This window comes from Lytechinus variegatus, chromosome 14 (genome assembly GCF_018143015.1).
Source record: "Lytechinus variegatus isolate NC3 chromosome 14, Lvar_3.0, whole genome shotgun sequence".
In the NCBI taxonomy this organism is placed as follows: Eukaryota; Metazoa; Echinodermata; class Echinoidea; order Temnopleuroida; family Toxopneustidae; genus Lytechinus; species Lytechinus variegatus.
In genome coordinates, this window is record NC_054753.1 from 23,572,188 (window position 1) to 23,593,421 (window position 21,234).

Consider the following 21,234-nt stretch of genomic DNA (forward strand, 5'->3'; position numbering starts at 1 on the left):
CTTAAAATATTTTATGTTGTAATTTCCATAATTTTTGTATACGGACTGCCCAGTGTGATACGTGGGATGGTCATCCTTGATACACATGGATCCCTCACTTAATTTTTCGTGTAATTTCCCCTTTATTTGTTTATGTATATAGATGATCACCTTAGAGGTGCAGGAAGACTAATTTGTAGTTTAATTTTTCTTTCTTACAGTCATGCAAGTTTGAAGGTTGTCGCTACTCCAATACTCTCAACCATTTCCACTGCATACGCAATGGCTGCAACTTCACCTTCACGGCGGCCAATCAGATGCACTCTCACAAGCGCAAACACGAGCGGCGCCATCGCATGATGGAGTACGAGACAGGCCGTCACTTCATGCGCTCCATCCGTCCGAAGATGAAGCTGCCTCTCCCTCGCATCAACCCAACCTATCGAAGCCTCCACAGCAACAGTGCTCCGATGGGAATGGGAGAGAAGCCCCTCATCATGCCTCCATGTCCTGCAATCATCTTCAAGTCAGACCCTGGTGCTGCGTCGATAGCTGAGCGTGCTGCCCTTGCCGGTCAGTCCGCTGCTCTAGGAGCCAGCCAGACATCGCCTCTCGCAGGACAGATGATGGCGTTACCCAGTCACTCCGCATCTCGCCCTGACGTCCAGGCTGTCCAGCCATCTGTCATCACCTCAGCACCATCATCATCAGGTACCTCTACTTCCTCCTTGGAGGCCACATCGTCCAGCCACAGTGAATTTGACCCTGCAAGATCCCATCCTCAAGACATGCGCAGGGCCACACCCGATCCTGTCTCTGCAACCTCGGTCATCACCACTACAACCGCTGCTGCTACTACGACCTCGGCAGAGGGTCACCTTTCTTCGGAAGAGAGTGCAGACGAGAGGCCCATGGATCTTCAGATGTATGACAGGTACCGCTACCAAGCCCAGGAAGCAGATCTGGAATCAAATGACGAGGACAGACCTACAGATCTTAGCATGCCAGATAGATCACAGGTGAGCAAGAGCCTGAATATGAACTAATGGATGCATGGTCATTTGCTTTGACCACCCTTATCTGTAGTTTGTGTCACACAGAATGTCTGCAATGAAATACATTTTGAATGTATTTGATGATGATGATGGTGGTGTTGGTGGTGGTGTCATTCATACAATTTCTTTCTATAATATCAGTGGTTAAAGGACAAGTCCACCCAACAAATACTTGATTTGAATAAAAAGTTTTTTAATGAAATCTTCTAGGGGCTCCCAATCCCATGTTTTTACCTACTTTGTATATACCTGTATTTTTATGATTGATTGATTGAAATAAATTTTGAATTGAAATTGAAAAAAAATTGAACAAGCATAACACTGAAAATTTCATCAAAATCGGATGTAAAATAAGAAAGTTATGACATTTTAAAGTTTCGCTTCATTTCACAAAACAGTTATATGCACATCTTGGTCGGTATGCAAATGAGGGAACTGATGACATCACTCACTATTTCTTTTGTATTTTATTATATGAAATATGAAATATTTTGATTTTCTCGTCATTGTCATGTGAAATGAAGTTTCATTCCTCCCTGAACATGTGGAATTCCATTATTTTAACATTTTGTGCTTCAGGCAAGGAGGTCCTATTCATCAAATTCGTAAAAATTGAAATATTGTATAATTCAAACAATAAAAAACAAAAGAAATAGTGAGTGAGTGACATCATCGACTCTCTCATTTGGATGTAACTGGCTCGTTCATATAACTATTTTGTTAAAAATAAGTGAAATTTTGAAATGTCATAACTTTCTTATTTTACATCCGATTTTGATGAAATTTTCAGCATTGTGCTTGTCTGATTTTTCTCTATTGATTCAAATCAACATTTTTCTGAGGTGGACTTGACCTTTAAAGTTCCAGTCAAGTTGCAGCTGGCATTGATCTGTTCCAAGTTTTCATCCCCTAAAGAGAAATTCACCATTTTCAATTTCATTTATGGAATGAGATCTAACCATTGAAAATCTACATCTTTTTGATAAATCCAGTTGTATATTACATCAATATCATGTTACATTAATCATTTTGATAATCATAAACTGTTACGCATGATGCCTAACTTTTGCATGACTTTTTTAAAAATGACTGGAATAAGAAGTGCTAAAACATTAGCCAAAAATTGTGTTTTTTAAAGGTTGAGAGAATGGAGGATGAAGAAGAGGAAGAAGACAAACTACCCTCGGGCTTCGCCAAAATAGCCACGATGGACAACAACAAGGACAAGGAGGGCGAGGACCTCAACGACTCCCTGAACCTGCCCATCGCTTCCTTCATCTCACCCCCCAGTCAGGTGACCAAGGGGGAGGAAGGGGGCGAGAGGGAGGAGAGGGAGGGGGAGTCCCGGAGCAGCCCGGTCACCGTGAAGAAGGAGCCCAGGGATGGAGAGACGAGGAGTGACACAGAGGCTTGGCAGAAATACTTTAGAAGGTTAGATTGTAATGGATTTCTGCTGGGGGGTGAGGGTTATAAGCTGGTTGTAGAGATTCACATGATTTCATGAATGACTGGAATATGAACTGCCATTTTAGGTGAAAGTTCTACTGACATTCGACTCGATTTAAAATGATTTCATCTGAATTGTGGCAAAAAGTATACTTTCCCTTGAAAAGGGTGTTGAACAGTAATAATCAACCATCGAAGTAATGCAATAAACATTATTGTGCCACCTCCCCCTTCTGTAACAATCTTACATTTAGAAACTGACATGTCCTAAACAAATTGAATAGTTGCAGATTTGCCCCCAACCCCAATGTTAACTCACTATATAAGCTAATAATATTCAATTAGAAAAATATCATAGACAACATTCAGACATGTTAGAGTATACATGCATTTGGAGTAGATAGTAAAGTGTTATTTATCTCCATTTTGTTCTTTCTCATTTTGCCACAACCATTGTAGGTACACTGCTAATGATCATTGCCACTCATCCTGTGAACTCCTGTACAAAGGTCACTATCACTGTATAGTGGACGGATGTGGAGAATACTTCAGGTCTAAAGAAGGCGTCAACAAGCATACAAGGTATGTGCAATGTAATGGTTGCACGGGAGTGGGGGCATTGTTCATCTTCGGGGTAGGGAGCTGATTCTGTTTACAGCTAAATCAATATGGAACTCTGTTTTGGTCCTTTATGCTTTGCATGAATATTCATTGAATTTACCTTTGCAAAACTGAATTCCTGCCCAAACAAACAAGTTTGAAATGGAACTACTGGATTTCAGAAACGTAAAAGACCATTTTATGGAACAAAAGCTTAGGGAACAGCTTGATATTTGCATTGATGACATGGTGACATTGATTTGATGGTATTCTGATATGCGATTGATGACTTGCATTGATGTCATAATATTGATTTGACGGCATTCTGCTGTGATGGTATTATATGCATTGATGTCATAATATTGATATGAGAGCATTCTACTTTGGTCTTGTGATATTGATTGGTGATATCATAATATTGATTTGATTGCATTCTGTTTTAATGTATTGTGACATTGATTTTCTGCTTTGATTTTATTGTGATACTGACTTGATGACAACATGGTATTGTTTTGATTGCAGGTATCATCTTATGAGCGACGAGGCAGCAGAGCTCGGCTTTCATTACTACCAGCATGGTCAGACGTGTGAGAATACCTTCAAGGGTTGTCCATTCAGTCCACTAGCACACTACCACTGTATGTGGGTAAGTCATTATCTCCACGCTATCACATTAGGGGGTGTGGCAAAAATATTTACAATCAATTGTAAAAGTCAAAATCAATTGCATAACCAGACATGGTCAGAGGTGTGAATCACAATCCAGGCTTCCATGGTACATGTCGTTACCATGATGGCAAACTTTACCATAGTTGTATTGTGTACAATACAATACAATACTTGATGGATTGGGCCCCAGATGAATTTTTTTTGACCAGGAATTTAGCCAAACTGACCATTTACCCCTCTCTTATAGAGTTTGAAATGTGATAGCTACTGGGGTCGTACATACTGGTAGCAGCCCAATGAAGCCCCACTATGAGAGGCATCACCAGAACCCAGAGCTTGAAGTCAACAGACACAGTTAGGCTGAGTGTCTTTTTTTTACAGATAATAAATATCTTGAATCTTAATCTGACTCTCCCTTACAGAGCTTGAAACCCGGAAGCTACTGCGGTGAGGTCGTCCACACCGGTAGCAGCCTGATGAAGCCCCATTATGAGAGACATCACCAGAACCCAGAGCTTGAAGTCATCAGACACACTGAGGCTGAGAAACCTCCAGGGTTCGTTGGAGCACCCATCGAACAGGCGCACCCCAAGGTGGTCCTCAAGGATCAAACGGTAAGTGCCATCTTAAAAGCTTTCCATAACTTGCGAATGACTTAACGCAGTTAGTCTTTCGGTTAGTGTGTAGAATTTATAGCATGTAAATTGTCACTGGAGCAAATGTCACTGAAGCGGAGAATTAGCAACTGAAGCAGTGTTTACTTTATATCAATTTGATCTTTTTGTAGGAGTTAGTGATATATTCTTGTAAATTTACGTCATTGTGATATTCGATATCACAATCGGGGAACGACTAAAAATGTTTTTATATTTGACCTTTGATCAGCGAATGGCTAAACTGTGATGGTTACCTTTGGTCTTTGATGGGGGAATGACTAAAGAATGTGATGGTTATTGTTTAAGTTTGACCAGGGAGTGACTAAAAATGCTATGGTTACCTTTGATCTTGCAGATGAAATGGTTCACCTCACCACCGCCTGCACAGCCAAACGACAGCGGTTACTGCAAGATGGAACCCGGGAAGTGCACCAAGCCGGAGTGTCCTCTGGTGGGTCAGAAGCACTACCACTGTACCCGGACGGAATGCAACTTTGCCACGGAGAGCCACGACATGCTGCACGACCACAAGAGCAATGAGAAACTCATCTTTGACAGCTTCCGGCAGTTCAGCCGCAAGTTGGACTGCCGCCGTCCGGGATGCAAGTACAACCTTCTGCACAAACACTATCATTGCATGCACCAGGGATGCCAGTTCTCCTTCTTACAGGTAAATATCATTATTGTTATTCTTGCTATTCAATTTCAATTTATTGAAACCTATATATAATAACACAAAAATACAGTACGATATATAAGAAATAACATTGATTTCCTTCCCTTAAAAGCAGAGGCGTGAAGCCATAACTTGATATTGACATCACATAGAAGTAGTTGTTGGTTTTTAATGTCAAGATGGTATTATTCTTGTTCACCATGGGTTTACTTTTTTCTCAACTGACAAAGGAGTTATATTGTATGAACTAACCTCTTTTAGTGATTGTATTGATGTCAACATTTTATTTTTTCTCTTTCTCTCTACCTCCATCTCTCCATCATTCTGTAAAATATGTAGATTCAACAGATGGAGTCTCATGGCCGCAAGCACATGCGTCGCATCTATGGCAAGTTCTTCAACCGCCCCAACAACAACTCCCCAACGGGACCACAGCAACTAGTCCTCCCTATTCTACCTCTCAACAATCACTCCCCACCCAGCAACATGGCCTCACCTCCTGCAGCCCTCTCCTCACCACCAGGGCCCTTCCACATGCACCCGACCATGGTGTCCCTGGCAAGCTCCAGTCCCATGCACCAGCTTGCCACTTCTTCAAGTCCTGTTGCCATGATGTCCCATGCGTTGCCCATCAACACGCCGGGTTCTCTCCAGAGCATGTTCATGTCACCACCCCCAAGCTCCATGTCATCAGTCCTAGCCGTCCCGCAGCCAATATCAACACCTAATGGCTTGATCATGGGAGGACCGTCCCCGAAGCCTTCGCATCAGTTCCTGGTGCCTATCGCCCCTTTGGATGCTGAAGACTCGGCTCCAAGCCCGTCAAACCCGATGAACAGTCCATCTGGACTACAGGTGCTGCCGAACTTCCAGTTAGGTCGATGGAAGATTCGCCAGTCCTCCGTCATCTCGCCTCCAAGGATTTCACCTCCTAACCCTCACAAGCGTCCTCTGACGTTGGTCGAGGAGGATCCTGGGGCGCCATCTGGGTACAAGCGTTACAAGAGAGGCCCCCTGGATTCCTCCATGCAGGAACGGTTTGAACGCTTTGAGCGTAACATCCACTGTGGTGACAACAACTGCCAGTTCGCCATGAACACAACTCACTACCACTGCCGCCACACCGGATGCAACTACAAGTTTGCAGGCAAGACCATGATGTACAAGCACGCCCAGCACCACGACCGCGTCGACAGCATCATCCAAGACGACTTCCAGCGCTTCAAGGCCTCGGTCAGCTGCGACCGCAGCGATTGCGAGTACACGGCCAAAAACACTCACTTTCACTGTTTACGTTGCCCGTTCATTTGCACCGACAGCGGCAAGGTGCCCATCCATCGTAAGCAACACGCCAAAACGGAAGCTGTGTCCGCCGCCGGCTTCAAGCAGTTTAGTTCGTCCGAGAAGTGCATCTCTGGTGATTGCAAGTATTCCCAGAAGTACTCCCATTTCCACTGTCTACGTCAGGGCTGCATGCAGGCCGTCATAGGCATGACACAGATGGACGCTCATAGCCGCAAACATCGGCTCTGAAAAGAACGAAAGACGTGATCTTCACACTTCATCTGCTGCTACGAGCTGCTACATCTTTTCATTTATTCAACCAGTGTAAGAAAGCAATACTTTGTCGAGGTAACTTATGTTTCAGAGGATGAACCAGAATCGTACTGAATTGACATACGTATCTCAAAATATTTTGACGTAGAATGTACTTTGTTGTGTTGGAAGTTTGTCTGTATTTTTTCTTGTTATGCAGTGCAGTTTTCATTTTTTTTTCATTCAGGTTATTACAGATAGGATCCGAGAAAATCTCTAGTTCCCCACATAAAAGATTTTGCTATTCACCATACATGGGGAATACTGTAAGGATTTTGAATAGTCCTGTAATCACTCTTAGATCTTTGTTTCTTTGGGTAGATGCTCTCATTAAGGCTGGCAAACAAAAAAATTGAAGAGTTGATACGAAAGATGAATAAAAGGAGAACATGTTGTTTGGCTTCCGACAGAATATCTCTTGAAATACTTATCTTCCTCGCACCTCGGATTTGCAATCTTTTATTTCACCCTATAGCAGCTGTTTATATCAACATATCACAAGATATGTTGGTGTACTAAATGATGTTAGAAGTTAGAAGTTAACAATTAGACTGAATTCTTATTGTTAACAAATTATATATATATATACAAGTACCAAAGAACAGTTATAATTACATAATTAGATAATTTAGATTCAAATAATTTTCAATGTGAAAACACAAATTTATGATATTCATTTTCAGTCTATATGAAATATTATTAAATTTGTCACACAGTTTACATGTGACATCATTTATGACATCACCAATAATCAGACGTAGAGTTGTGAACTTGTTTCATAACTCTTATAGTAGTACACTTTGACAGGTGTTTTATTATACTTACAATTTTGACAATTTTTTGCAGTATTTGTATTCATATTTGACCATGCGACAGTTGTTTTAATCCATCCATTTACTGGCAACAGTGCAAGAGTATTACTATATATTACTTGGAACGCAATTCACATGTATTAATATTATTATTATTTCATTTAAATTAAGTCAGTCCATCCTTGTTTGCATTGATTCTCAGCATATCGTTAGTATTTATTTCATAATTTATGTATTTGCAGATTTAGTGGTTTATCTGAAAGTTAAATAGTAAATTATAATTATGATGTATGATTTATATTCTCGTGAAGCTGTTGTATAGAATTTATACTCTATTATTAGGACTCAGATACTATAAATTTGTGAAACTGTGAGGTTGTGGTATATACCATAGTGAATTGATATAAGTATAACTATATACGACCTTTCCCGGGGCTTCCTGTATAGCAAGTCATGTACACATCAATGTGAACATACATATATATCAACAGATTTGTATTTATCGTAGTTAGATATAAATGGGGTTTACTATAAATGTGAATGTGTATGTATTTTGTGAGATGGTAAATGTGAATTCCATTCTGGTGAATAAAGCAAAAGAGATTCAGTTGGAAAAGTTTTAATCCCATACATCAACATGCGTAGATATTGTCATAATTTAAAATTGCTTGTATTAGCACAGTGGAATTCAGATTTTCACTGGACCAGGTTACACTAAGCTATTCATAAGTTACTAACAACTTTATGCACAACTTGTAATCCTTTTGGGGGAATTATATACACCCTCGAGAATGACACAATTTCCGGTTACTCTCTTTACTGCTTATACCAGAGTATTTGGCAAGAAATTTGCTCCTAGGCATTTCTCATCCCCCCCCCAAAAAAAAGATAATACTACTAATAATAATAATGAATAAAATAAGAATTGATAAATGAAATAACTACCAAATGACCCTTATATTTTTTGTAACAAAAAAAAGTTATTTTTGCCTGTTTTATGAAAGGGCACATCCCTGTGCACTCGAGCTCCTTGGAGTTTGTTCTCATTTAAAGACTTGTCAATTCCAATCATGTATCAGTTGTAATTTTCTGTCTGCTTTGTATTTAAGATCAATTATTTAATTTGCAAGTCGTGCTTATTTAACAAAATGGAATTCACATTTACTTTTATCCAACCTTTTTAGAGGTCAGTATGCAATAAGAATATCAGACATTTAAACAACTTCTTTCAGAGATTATATATCTCCACAACTGCATTATATACTTATTTGAATGTAATTATAGGACACATTTATTTTAGTGCAAACAGTCAAAATAGCAATACAAAATGACAATTTCTTATTCATAATTTGTTACTTACAAATAAGTTATGTAATCTGGTTATGTAAAGTTATGAATTCTCTTTTCAAGGTAAATGGATTTTGGACTGAAAAGAAAGTACATGAATGACAAGTGAGAAGAATAATCTGTAATACCGTAATGGAAAATTTCACTTTAATGGGGATACTTCAATAATAATTTCAAAATTTATTGGGATGCTGTGCTGCAATTTGTTTTATTACATAATTATTGCATAATAATCAGATTCTTCCTTCTGAAATGGTGATATGTTTACAATTTTACAATAACTTAAGGTGTCATAACACTTTCATCTCTCCAGATACTTTTATATAGCGCATTCTTGTTTGTATTAAAAAAAATAGTCTTGTCTTCTTACCTTTAATATTGAAATACTTCTGTCTTCTTCATATACTTCCATGTCTCTTTGTGTTCCATACCTTTTTATGTGTTTTCTATATCTTTACTAAATAGAGAATATATTGTAGTATTTTAAGGCAATAACATTTATTAGAATCAGACTGAAGCGAGAAAATTGAAAAGTCAGAGTTGATTGAAAAGCTGCATTCAAGAAATCTCTTTTTTTTCATATCTTCATTAGTTGTTTGAAATTTATATTGAAAATATTGAAAATGTGCATCTTTTCTCCTTCCTAGAATTATTAGTAGCACTGTTATCTAGACAGTTGCGAATATTGCAAACACTATATATTTCAACCCTTTCGATTCCTCCATGCACTTGTTACACTCATCCTCTTCCTTTGATATTATGTGAACTTGCGTATTTCTCTGTGGCAATAAGAAATGGCAGATTTTTTAATGTATTTTGTCATTTATCTTGCAAAGTAAATGTTTGACTCTATTTTCTTTCTAGCTGTATTTTAGAAATAAACACGTACCGAGTTATAAAATGAAACAATGTAAATTGATGTACACTCGATGCAGATTTTCCTAAACTCTTGTCTTCGTCTATCCATACTGACTATTGATCGTCCCTGAATCCCTTGTGCTTTGTTTCTTCAAACATGTGTGATCACTTTGGTTGTAGTCGTTTTCATTTTTTCTTTTCATTTTTTCATGAAAGACACCATAGCTTTTTTTTTTGTTGACTTGCTAAATGCAATCATTGTAATTACACATTCATATTCAGAAACCCTTTTCAATTTAGCCATACTGGATGAATTTAGAAATGTTTTGTTTTGGGGGTAGAAGTAGTTACATTGCAACACCCTAGAAATATTGATGTGAGAGACTATCATTGAATAACACTTGAATATCAAAATGTTCTTGGTGTTTCTATTAACAATCCCCATACAGATATGTAGACAATCTTAGCGGCATCACTAGTCCTATCAATTTAGCTGCTTCCTGCTTCTAGACTTCCTTTCAATGTTTATTGCAGACTTCAATCTATGTGCATAATTTTCAGGAATATTTAGAATGTGCTGTGACAAATATGGATATTCTAATAGATATTTATATCATACACATCACAATTAAGAAAGCAATACATATATATAATAAATGTCAATGTATATATTTGTATAATGTGGAAAGAGTGAATATAGTTAACCTTTTTGGTGTGTGGATATCTTCATTTTTTTCATTAAAAATAATAGTCTAGGAAAAAACCTAAAACAGATATTTCATTATCATGTAATATACATAGACTGATAAAGTCTCTAGTTTGTACATCTATGTATCAAGAGTTTTTTGATCAGGAAAAATATGTCAGAGTTGGAAAAAAAAGTATATTCAAGCTGTATTTCAAAATGGCTTGTTTCTTGGAAAATGATGAATATATGACTTAAGATAAATGTACATTATACTTGTAGCACTAATGTGAAGTGCAGATTAAAATTGTGAAATATATTGATGCAAATAAGTGTGTGACTAGATATAGAAGTACCTACGGGCATGTATAGATAAAATGCCTGGTTTCGTTTGTTTCTCTCTCTCTCTCATTTTTTAATGATATTTTGTGCACAGCGGACAGTTTGACCTCGTGAATAGTTTCATTCATTTAGCAAAAAAGTGTGATAATGATTTGTTGTGTTTGTTATGTCTGTATATTGTTGCTTCTTTATGATTTTGTTTTTTGGGTTGATGTGCAAAGGAATTCTGCATTCCACAAGAGAAGCTTTGTTGAAATTTGCAAAGTTCTCTGAAATTACTTTTCTAAATTCACCGCATATCACATGGACAATCTTGAATTTCGGCATTTACATACTAAATTTGCCAGCTTATTACAAATACAAATTTTGAATCGTGTCTCAATATATATTCTGAACAAACAATCAGATGATGAAAAGAATTAAATCATTCATTTTGGCTGTAAGAAAAATCTCTTACATTGTTGCAGGAGAAAGGGGTGGGGGGTAATTCATGTATTTACAAACTATTTGATTGTACTACGTGTACTATGAAAAAAGAGACAATATAATGTATTCATTCATCTTACAGTATTATATGTTCTGCATTTGTTTGGCCATTTTCTTTGATATATTGAAGGAAAAAAGAGATAAATCATTTTCTATCATTTTGAATATGGGTTTAGATGTGCAAAAAGAGATATGTGTTTATCTAATTTTAATTTAGTACCTGTGTTGTAACAGTACTGTCTATTTTACCTTTTTTGTTTGTTTTTTGGAAGAGTGGGTGGATGATAAACTTACTTTGTAAGATATGCAGAAAATGCTGTATTGATGTCGGTTGATATTTGTAGATAAAGTATTTTATAAAAAAGGAGATATGTATATTGTTTCACCAATTTTGACTAGTGTGTGTGCCAGTGTCAATAATTAGCAAAGAAATTGATTTTTTTTTTAAAATGGCATCATGGATATTTGGAAGAACTTTAGGAAATGTTTTGAATATGATGATGTAATCTTTTTTTTTCCGGTCCTGGACACTTCAATGCTTTGTATATTATTTGAACGGTGTTTGGCAGGAATTCTTGAAAAACGGTGCAGTGCCATATTGTGGATTGTTTCAATTGTTCATTTTTAATAATCGACTCAATTTTTTTTGCTGTGAAATGTGTGTAAAGATTTTGTTTCCGTTCGAGGATCCTCTTTATGGGGGAAATGCCTGTGATGATTACATACTTAGCGGTTTAATGTATGGTGTATTCAGCGATTGAGATAATAAAGTGATATTTTGAAAATGTGATGTACTATAAACCAAGTTCAGGTATATGATCCTTATATGGAATATCTCTACTATGTCCCATGTGGCTCTGTTCTAGAAAACAACCTTTCGTGTGTTAGCCGAGTCACGTTGCCATGGCAATTCGACAATTACACCCTCTGCAATGCAGATAATCCTCTAATAGTAGCAGTGTTCACTCAAACATTTGTATTTCATCACATTTTGAATGATAGATTTCCACCCACCTCCCACTGTAGTATTTATTCTTTAGTTGTTATCGTGGATCATTAATGACGAACGGCTCGACCGCTTCGCCTAGTGCAAGTTTTCTCTCTATCTCACTGCTTGGATGGTGAGGTATATGTAGTTAGACGAGTAGAGTCTTTTTATCATTCGATTGGACAGTTGTTATGTCTTCCTTGCAGTGTTTCCCTTTTTTTTAATTTGATGGAGACAAATAAAAAAAAATGTTTGAAAAGAATATATGAAGTAGTCAGTTGTGTTTCTTTGTTGCCTCAGTTTTGTTTTTATCATAGTTATAGTACATCGATGGAGAGCGACCGTGCACTGAGGAAGTTCCTCCCCAGATCAAGGACTGGAATTCCAGTGGGTGAGGGGATGAGGGTGGCTTCTCCCATTGGAAGCCTTACAGCAAAAAAAAAAAGAAAATGTATTATAAGGGTAATTTTCCACATTGGGTGGATGGTATCAAAATTCAAGAATTCATTGGGTACATGGTATCGAAAGTCAAGAAAATAGCAAAACCAAGGGGCAAAAAATCATCAAAAACCTTGAGACCCTAATAATATGTTTTCCCGTCCAATTTCATCAGGGTTGCATTTAAATTAATGAAAGGACTTTCAAATTCGAAATATTTTCTCAACCCTCTGCACACATGGTTCATTTTCATTCATCATTTAATTCCGTTCTATATCATTCCTTTGAATTTGGTAGAAATTCAATTTAGGGAGAAATTCGTTCAAATTAATGGCCAAAAGTTGTCATTTAATTTCGCAACGACGAATTGATCGTTTAATTTCACCCAAAATACCATTTTCAATTTCATTAATCGGCACACATATTTGCACATTAAACGTCCAAATTCAGATAACATGTTTCTGTTATTCTTTTAGTGATTAATGAGTGGGTGCAGGGGCGGATCAAGGATTTCAAAAAAATGGGGGGGGCATTTTCCCTAGGAATTTGACGAGCAAAACAGAAGGTTTTTAACCAAAGAATAAGGGACGGTCCACGATTTTTTTTTTAAATTGTGGCTCTCAAAGGGGGGCACGGACACGAGCTGGGTGTGCCCCCCCCCCTGGATCCACCAGTGAGTGGGTGGATGACCTCTGCCAATGGTAGGTATTTTTCATCATCTTGTTCTTTTTTTTATTTCATATTATTGTAAATTATATCGTTGTGGGGAAGGGATGGTATTGACCACGATCTATTTATGAAAGTGGAAAAACGAGTTGTTGTTCCGATGATGGTTTTTCAGATGGATGATACATTTCAGTACAATGGTAAACATCCAATTAAGAAGTAAAACCCATTTCCATAATCATTCAAATGAAGTAAAAAAAAAAACGAAAAACACTGTGCATATTCTATAAGTGATCGCATATTAATGATTTTGAATTCCTAAACCTTCGCAACGAGGGTACCGTTGCGAATTTGAAAACACCTCTTCGGCTATTTGAATTTGATCGATCTTTATACTTGTTTAAATGAAATAACCATGAAATCGCGTGCCAATATGATTAAATTAAATAAAGTCTTTGGGTATTTAAATGTTGATCTCATAGGTCATTCGAATTAGTTGCAAATTGAACTATTACATCATTAAATCGGTTGAAATTTTGACGAAATTGGACGGGAAAACCTATAATATCCATTATCCTGTAAATCAGGGAGGTTGTGTAATCGATAAGAAATGTCCCTCCCCCCCCAAAAAAAAATCTTTCTTACAAAAACATCACAGCCTATTCCCATACATGTACATTTTAGGTAATGCTTGGAGATCTCACACTGGGTCCTTCTTATATCCTAAAATCTCAAACATTGCCGGGCTTTGTTGCATAAAAAGTTACCATTTCCATTTTGCCATCCAATGGTAAATTCCACAGAATCAATGTTTTGGGCTATTCAAACATTGTTGCCGTGGTAAAGACCATCAAATAGCTATAATTCTGATGCAACAGAGCCCTGGTCTTTGAATGTGACAACCAGCTCTGGTGGTTGTTTCATAAAACTGTTCGTAAGTTAATGGGACTTTAAGAACGTCTGGCGTTCTTGTTGTAAATGATATTCACCATTAAATGTTCATTGATTATTTAGCGCGTAAGAAAGGTTCAGCAGTCATTCTCAAAGTCGCTCTTAACTTAATGATATTCACCGATAAATGTTCGTTGGTGATTATTTAGCGCGTAAGAAAGGTTCAGCAGTCATTCTTAAAGGCACTCTTTACTTACGAACAGCTTAATGAACCCCCCCGGATGTGATAACGGCAAATACAGGGGAAAGATCACAGGCTCTGGCAATTTCACCCCAAAAAGGAAAGAGGCCTGAAAATCCCCTTTCACTACGAAGTTCAAGCTGATTCAATGTAGATTAAGGTAGTACTGCAGGTTTTAAAAAAGTAGCCCTGAAAAATAAAGACAACTTTGGGGGGCCTGTTTCATCATGTGTATGATGAATGTTTCAAATTGGTTTACTGTTACATGAACTTTGAAATCTTAAAAAGTATTTTTATTTCTGATTTTAAATATCAAAATCTTTTACTCTACATACAGAATAAAATATCAATATGAGCTGGGTAAAATAAGTTAAGTCTATATTTTAATCACACAAAACATCACAACAGAAGAAATATGATCTACAAAAATTTCAGCAAGGTTTCTTCATGACATACATTAAGTATTCAAGGTGAAAAATTATTTTTAAAGATTTTGTTATTGTATAATAAAATTCATTTTTAATAATTACCAATCGGTCATAGATTCAGTAGTACTAACAGGTAGCACTAATACTTGTGCAGTTTTATTTCAAAAGAATGTTTATGCATTCAAATTTAACAAGGAATTTAAAATCTAGCCCTATCTGATTACCGGTAAACAACAATCAGCAGTAAATCTTTTTAAAACTTTTAAACATTGATTCAATTTTTGACAGTTCACAATATCATCACTGGACATTCTCCCATTACAATTAACACAGCAACTTTTAAGTAACTTGAGGTACATTCTGATGTAACTTCAGGCAAATTGGTATAAAGATATTGCTGTAAAGATATCACATGACAGCCTGGAGTCATGTGACATTTTCACCTGACTTATCCTACTATCTTCTGACTAGGCACAGTGATCAATATTCTGAATACAATATCAAGTCTATATGAACTTGCTATCCTCTCAATTTATACATGTAAAATTTTGTTCAAATTCCTTCATCTCAGGATGATTACCACTGTTTCTGGGTCATGTGATTGTATCACCTGATTCTAAACTCCAGTATATCTAAGGAGCATTTCATGAAGGACTTGTTGGATGTTCTATCCGACAGGTCCTGTTTTCATCCAACAGTTGTCCTAGTAACAGTACTTCTCAGCCAATCAAAATCAAGGGAAGTTGTCAGATCTTACATGTTGTCAAATTAAAATGTTGGTGAAACCTCCCCCAGTACTCCAATGGCAACGTTTAGTATATTTTCTCCTCTCTAAGTTTAACACTTGTTCCATTTCCCTAATCTTGGGATGATCACCTGACTATCTTGAAGACATGTGACTTAACACCTGACTACCTCCAGTCTTCATATAAAGGGAGGTTTTATCTTCCTAATGTAAGCATAGTGATCAATATTCCAATTGCAATGTTTAGTCAAGGCATCTATTCCCTTCCCTCAGTTTTGAACGTTGTTCAATTTCCCTCATCTTAGGATGATCACCTGACTTTCTGAGTCATGTGATCATATCACCTGATTAGTTCCAGTACAAGTACAGTGCAGTGACCAATACTCCAATAGCATCATCAAGCTCTATAGGATGATCACCTGACTTAGTCACACGACAATATCACCTGACTTTCTATTAAGACACATTCATCAGAAACATGCTAACTTGATGAATTACGATGGGCTTTCCATGCATGTCAGTTCTGGAAATCAAATATGCTGAACTGAACCGGTCACCTGATATACTGAAGACATGTGACATCATCATCTGATTTTCTGCTATCACATCAAAGAGATTAAACCTCTATTACAGTCATATCAAGACACATCCTTTCTAAAGAGAGTCAGTTATGTCAGTAGATTCACTTTATGCTGAAGAAGATCACCTGATATGATCATGAAGTCATGTGACAACATCACCTGACTTTCTTGAGGCCCAGCACAGCTATCAAAACCGCTATCTCAACTAATGCTGGAAACGCGCTGTATAGAAAAAAAGGAAGGAAAAAAAATCAGAGATACACTTTCACACCTTTGCAGACATATCATGAAACTCAGCAACAAAGCTCAGATTTGCCCTTAATGTTCAGACATGATGAGAAATCGGTGACACAGCAGTTGCTCTTACAATATCTCTCCTATTCTATTAAAATATCTCTGTAGATAATAAGGTCTTTAGTTCAGAATCATGAACATTAGGATCAGGGTTAAAGGGAAATTTGAAGCTCTGTCTTGAAATATCCGAGTGTTCAAATGAACTGAAAGTTTGAAGGTGCACTGTTAGAGATACCTGTCACAATTGGATATCCATACCCTGATCCATACTTAAAGATAAATTCCAGATCTGGTAACGATCTCAAAATGACTTTTTACAGAATCTAATATAATGACCACCCAAGTGTCTGTTTGTATGAATAAAAATATGTGCCAAAGGATTCTGGAAGGAATTGTGTAATTGCTGAGAAATAAGCAAAATAAGCATGGATTTTATTGTGCAGGGCCCCTTGGTAGAGCAGTTTTGTAACTGAAAGGGCTACCCTGCTGAAATAAAACGGAAATAAATAAAAATAAATAAATTTGGTCACTTCCGCCGGGTCTTTATTCCAGCAATAATAATACACTGTCCCACGTGCGCTTATCTGTGTTGGTGATCTTCAGAGTAAACATTTTTCAGCGTAGATTTCAAGATTTCACAAAGTTCAGTTTATGTAACCGTACCAGATCTTGATCCTCGACGATATACTGACAATTAAGCCTGGTTTTACAGACTTTCTCATGAAATCAGTGTTTACTGCAACTACAGGTATTTCTCTTTAAACCACAATTTTATCCCAGTGTTTGACTTACCTGCAGAATCCAAAGATATACCAGAATATGTAGCATGGCCACTCCTCAAAGAGATAGAAGGATAGTGCAATGGCGGCACTCGCATGGCAGGTAGTGGCTGAGGGGTGCATGATGCAGGGTTAAGGGCTAAATCATTTTGAAATTATTAATTTTTGAGAATATTATTGAATAAATAACAGTAAATCATGACCATCACTCACACAAGGGAGTCCTGTTGATATAGTAATAATGTCAGGTGGAAAAAAAATCAAAATATGCATGATTTATGGAGATAATTACGAAGAAAGAAATGAGCTTGAGTTTACATATGCATAACAATACATGTAATTGCAACATAAATAACTACTGAAGTAAGATTAAAATGGCCATGTCTAATCTTCAAACTTTTCAAAATACAAAAAAAAAATCCTTCTGGAAATTTGACAAAATTTTGTCCAAAATAATAAAATATCATTGCATGAATAGTAATGTCAAGAAGTGTTTGAGTGATGAAGATGCAGAAATTAAATCCATTATACTGTAGGTTTATCCAAATACTAATAAATTTGATGAAAGTGCAATTTTAGAGGACAACCACTTTAATACTGAGGGGAGACTTCCATGAAGCTTTTATTAGTGATTTTACACAGAACATATGGACAAATTCAGTGAAAATAATATTTTGTGAAACACTCTCCTGAATTTCCTATTGATATATATACCTGTACTTCATTATTGCATTAAAAAGGATACACAGAAGACCAACTGGATGAATGAACATTGAGACACCAGACATAAAGCCAATAATCTCAATGACCAAGAATACGATACTCAGTGACAGGCCAATGATCAACCTGGAGTACATGTGGAGAGCAAGAGATAATTTTTTTTTTGATGAAATGCCGTAGTCTAAGCAGTATGAGGTTGTACAAATATTATAATGTAAATTTTAATGTTACCGGTACTTTTAACAGCATGAGAGGATGAGGAGGGGAGAGACGGTCATGAAGATGGAGGGAAATGAAGAGGGGTGGAGGAGGAATACAAGGAGGATGGGAGGATGAGGAAAATGAGGAGTAGGATGAGGGGGAGGGAAGACGAGGATGAAAAGGAGGAGAATGTGGAGGAGGTAATGAAGTAGGAGGTGATGGAGGAGACAATGGAGGAGAAATAGAAGGAGGAATAGGAGTGGGATTGGAATGGAAAGGATGACGGATAAGAGCAGGAGGGCAGGCAGAGGAGGAAAATGAGGGGGGAGGAGAATGAGGAGGATGAAAAATAGAAACAGCGGAGGAGGTGGGGGAAGAGGAGGATGAAGAATTGAAACAGGGGAGGAGGATGAATATGAAGAGGGGAGGAGGAGGAAGGGGGGAGGAGAAGGGAGAATGAAGAATAGGAACAGGGGAGGAAGAAGAATATGAAGAGGGTAGGTGGAGGAAGGGGGGAGAAGGGAGAATGAAGAATAGGAACAAGGGAGGAGGAAGAATATGAAGAGGGGAGGTGGAGGAAGGGGAGGAGGAGGGAGAATGAAGAATAGGAACAGGGGAGGAGGAGGAAGAGAAAGAATATGAAGAGGGGAGGTGGAAGAATGAAGAATAGGAACATGGGAGGAGGAAGAATATCAAGAGGGAGGAGGGAGAATGAAGAATATGAACAGGGGAGGAGGAAGAAGAGGAAGAATAGGAACAGAGGGTGGAGGAGGAGAAAGAGGAAGAAGAATAGGAACAGGGGAGATGGAGGAGGAGAAAGAGGAGGAGGAGGAAGGGGAGGAGGAGGAGGAAGGAGAGGGGAAGGTAGAGAAAAGGAGTAGAAGGATGTGACAGACACTTACTCTTTCTATTCACAACAATGGGTAAAACTTCTCATTTATGTTCACAATATAACAATTTCATCTCTGGTTATATCATATCAACATAAGAATTACCTATTTTCATCTGACCACTCCCAATCTAACATAAATGGAGCTGTTTTCACTGCTTGCCATGTGACATTGTCAATTCAATCATTTGTTTTATTTACCCAAAAGAGCATTATCAGTGGATAAATTCACTGTGTCAAGTGGGGGGGGGGAGGCTGCAAAAAAGATAAACTAATAAGATACACAGGAAAATGAAAATACTCACGCCACATCTACTGTATTGTACTCTGTATCCGTGTAGGTTTCAGGTAGGCAGGCTCGTACGTTGGCATCCTACAAAAAAAAATTGAATAAGAAAAATATTTTGTTTAACATTCATATCTTGTGAAATTTTTAGCATAGTTTTTTTCTAAGAAAATACATTGCCTTGCTTTAAATAATAGGAAATTCTTCAGAGGGGGGGGGGTTACAAAGTTTTATTAAGTAATTTTTACACAAAAATGAACAAGGTAATGGACATATTTATTTACTGTGTTTTACTATCTGTTTATGACTACTTATAATTTATACTTGTCAATATCTGTTCTGTTATAAAAGAATTGTATTTGTATTTATGTATTTTTGTGTATTTTAAAGAGGTGTGAAATACATGAATCTGAATGAATGTGACATGTATATGCATATGCATAACCTGACCAATGAGGTGATGTGTATACCCAGTTGTTGTGTGTCCGTACAGGTTGTTTTTCAGGACGATCAATTTTAGAAAGTCATTTGGAAAAATTTACAAGAGAAGTTTCATCAATTTTTAGTATAAAATGTTAATAGATATTGAATATATGATACTATAATAATATATATTATAATATATCATACAAAATAGAAGATGATTACAACTATTGAATTCATATTTTTAGTGTAATCCAAAGACAAAACAGAAGGCTTCAAGTGTCCGGACACCCGACCCCCCATCCTATATTTCAAACTCTGTACATTTCCTGTACATTTCCTCAAAATTTTAATCCAATATGGGAAATCTATCAATTCATTTTTTTTCAATATCACTGTATACTTTCAAAACATTCAAATTGTTGTAAATAGTCCTCCTACACCATCACCACTAGTTTTTTTTTTTTTACTTCTGCTATGTTTTACCAATAAGAACACTATAATCAGTAAAAACAAAATGTTAACAAAATATTAACAATTACTCAGTCGTTCTTAATCTCATTTTAACTGAAATTTTTATTTTGTTTACCTACCCGTGACCATATGAGAGTGACAGTTATAACCAGATGAGCAATTAGGCACAGGAAACGGGCCGGGATCAGATTTGTTAAAGCCATTAGGATTATCCACCAATTCTACTGGATAATTAAGAACAGAAAAGAAGAAATCATACATTACATTTTAAAACATCAAAAATAGATTCATACACATATTCACTGCTAGAGTAAATTCTGAGCTGATTTTATTCTTAGATTAATTTGAAAGGTATGAAAATGGCAATGAGAGTCCGCATAAAAAAATCCACAAAGACAGCTTTTTTCTGCTCAAAATCAAATCAATTCATGATCTTTATTAATATTATTGTTTTATTATTTTTTAAGCTGTGCCTGGCCTGGTGAAATTTGGCTCAAATTAAATTGTAAATAAAAATTACATTAAATAGTTTTTCCAAGGCCAAGCCCTGGCCATGGCTAAAAGTAAAATATTACAAGACGCCCTTGCCTTGGGCTTGGCAATGAAACCTAGGGCAAAATTCAAATAAGATTAAGAGGACCCAGGCCAGAGGCCCGTCCACGCACCGCCGGTTTGGCCGGCGACAGCAGCGGAGCTTCCCCCTTTCGAGTCGTCTTGGCCTGGCTTGGCACTGCTCTGGGGCTGAGCTAAGCCTCTGAGACCGAGTCTGAGGGCTTGTCTCTATCCCGAGTGATATTTATCTGTGATGACTGTATTAAGGCTCAAATCTAAAAAGTTAAATTACTTACCTAGGGCGTTTGCAAGTGGATTTAGACCCTTTTAATCAGCAGTTTGATACCAAGAATCATGAAACCATGGACGCTCTCACTTTTCGACAGGACGATCAGGGGTCTGTTTAACAAAACATTTTTAAGTTCGCAAAC

The 21,234-nt window shown here is 37.1% G+C and overlaps 2 protein-coding genes across 7 annotated transcripts in view; one reads left to right on the forward strand and one right to left on the reverse strand.

Annotated features, from left to right (window-relative positions):
- Positions 1-12,457, forward strand: part of LOC121428011 (zinc finger protein castor homolog 1-like) — a 36,806-nt gene extending 24,349 nt beyond the window's left edge. For all 5 annotated transcript variants that reach the window (XM_041624587.1, XM_041624590.1, XM_041624589.1 and 2 more), the window contains 7 exons: positions 201-998; positions 2,173-2,465; positions 2,940-3,062; positions 3,603-3,726; positions 4,172-4,363; positions 4,761-5,075; positions 5,421-12,457. In XM_041624587.1, the coding sequence (XP_041480521.1) occupies positions 201-998; positions 2,173-2,465; positions 2,940-3,062; positions 3,603-3,726; positions 4,172-4,363; positions 4,761-5,075; positions 5,421-6,614 (3,039 nt within the window). In that variant the 3' untranslated portion in view covers positions 6,615-12,457. The remainder of the gene's footprint in view (positions 1-200; positions 999-2,172; positions 2,466-2,939; positions 3,063-3,602; positions 3,727-4,171; positions 4,364-4,760; positions 5,076-5,420) is intronic.
- Positions 12,458-14,797: 2,340 nt separating this feature from the next.
- LOC121427231 (transmembrane protein 107-like) lies at positions 14,798-21,218 on the reverse strand. 2 transcript variants are annotated; one of them, XM_041623535.1, is made up of 6 exons: positions 21,100-21,218; positions 20,371-20,472; positions 19,374-19,441; positions 18,004-18,104; positions 17,272-17,368; positions 14,798-16,407 (listed from the first exon to the last, which is right to left on the reverse strand). In XM_041623535.1, the coding sequence occupies exons 2-6, from the start codon at positions 20,452-20,454 to the stop codon at positions 16,341-16,343; spliced, it is 417 nt and encodes a 138-aa protein (XP_041479469.1). In that variant the 5' UTR covers positions 20,455-20,472; positions 21,100-21,218; the 3' UTR covers positions 14,798-16,340. The 2 variants fall into 2 exon arrangements, with proteins under 2 accessions (XP_041479469.1, XP_041479468.1); XM_041623534.1 differs by having other exon boundaries at positions 20,371-20,475.
- Between the last annotated feature and the right edge of the window lie 16 nt (positions 21,219-21,234).

Bases quoted from the DNA above. Each gene is read 5' to 3' on its own strand.
- LOC121427231 (XM_041623535.1), bottom strand. From the start codon at position 20,454: ATGGCTTTAACAAATCTGATCCCGGCCCGTTTCCTGTGCCTAATTGCT. The intron at 19,442-20,370 runs GTAGGTAAACAA...TTTTTTTTGTAG, and splicing joins TCACTCTCATATGGTCACGG to GATGCCAACGTACGAGCCTG. The intron at 18,105-19,373 runs GTGAGTATTTTC...CATGTACTCCAG, and splicing joins TACAATACAGTAGATGTGGC to GTTGATCATTGGCCTGTCAC.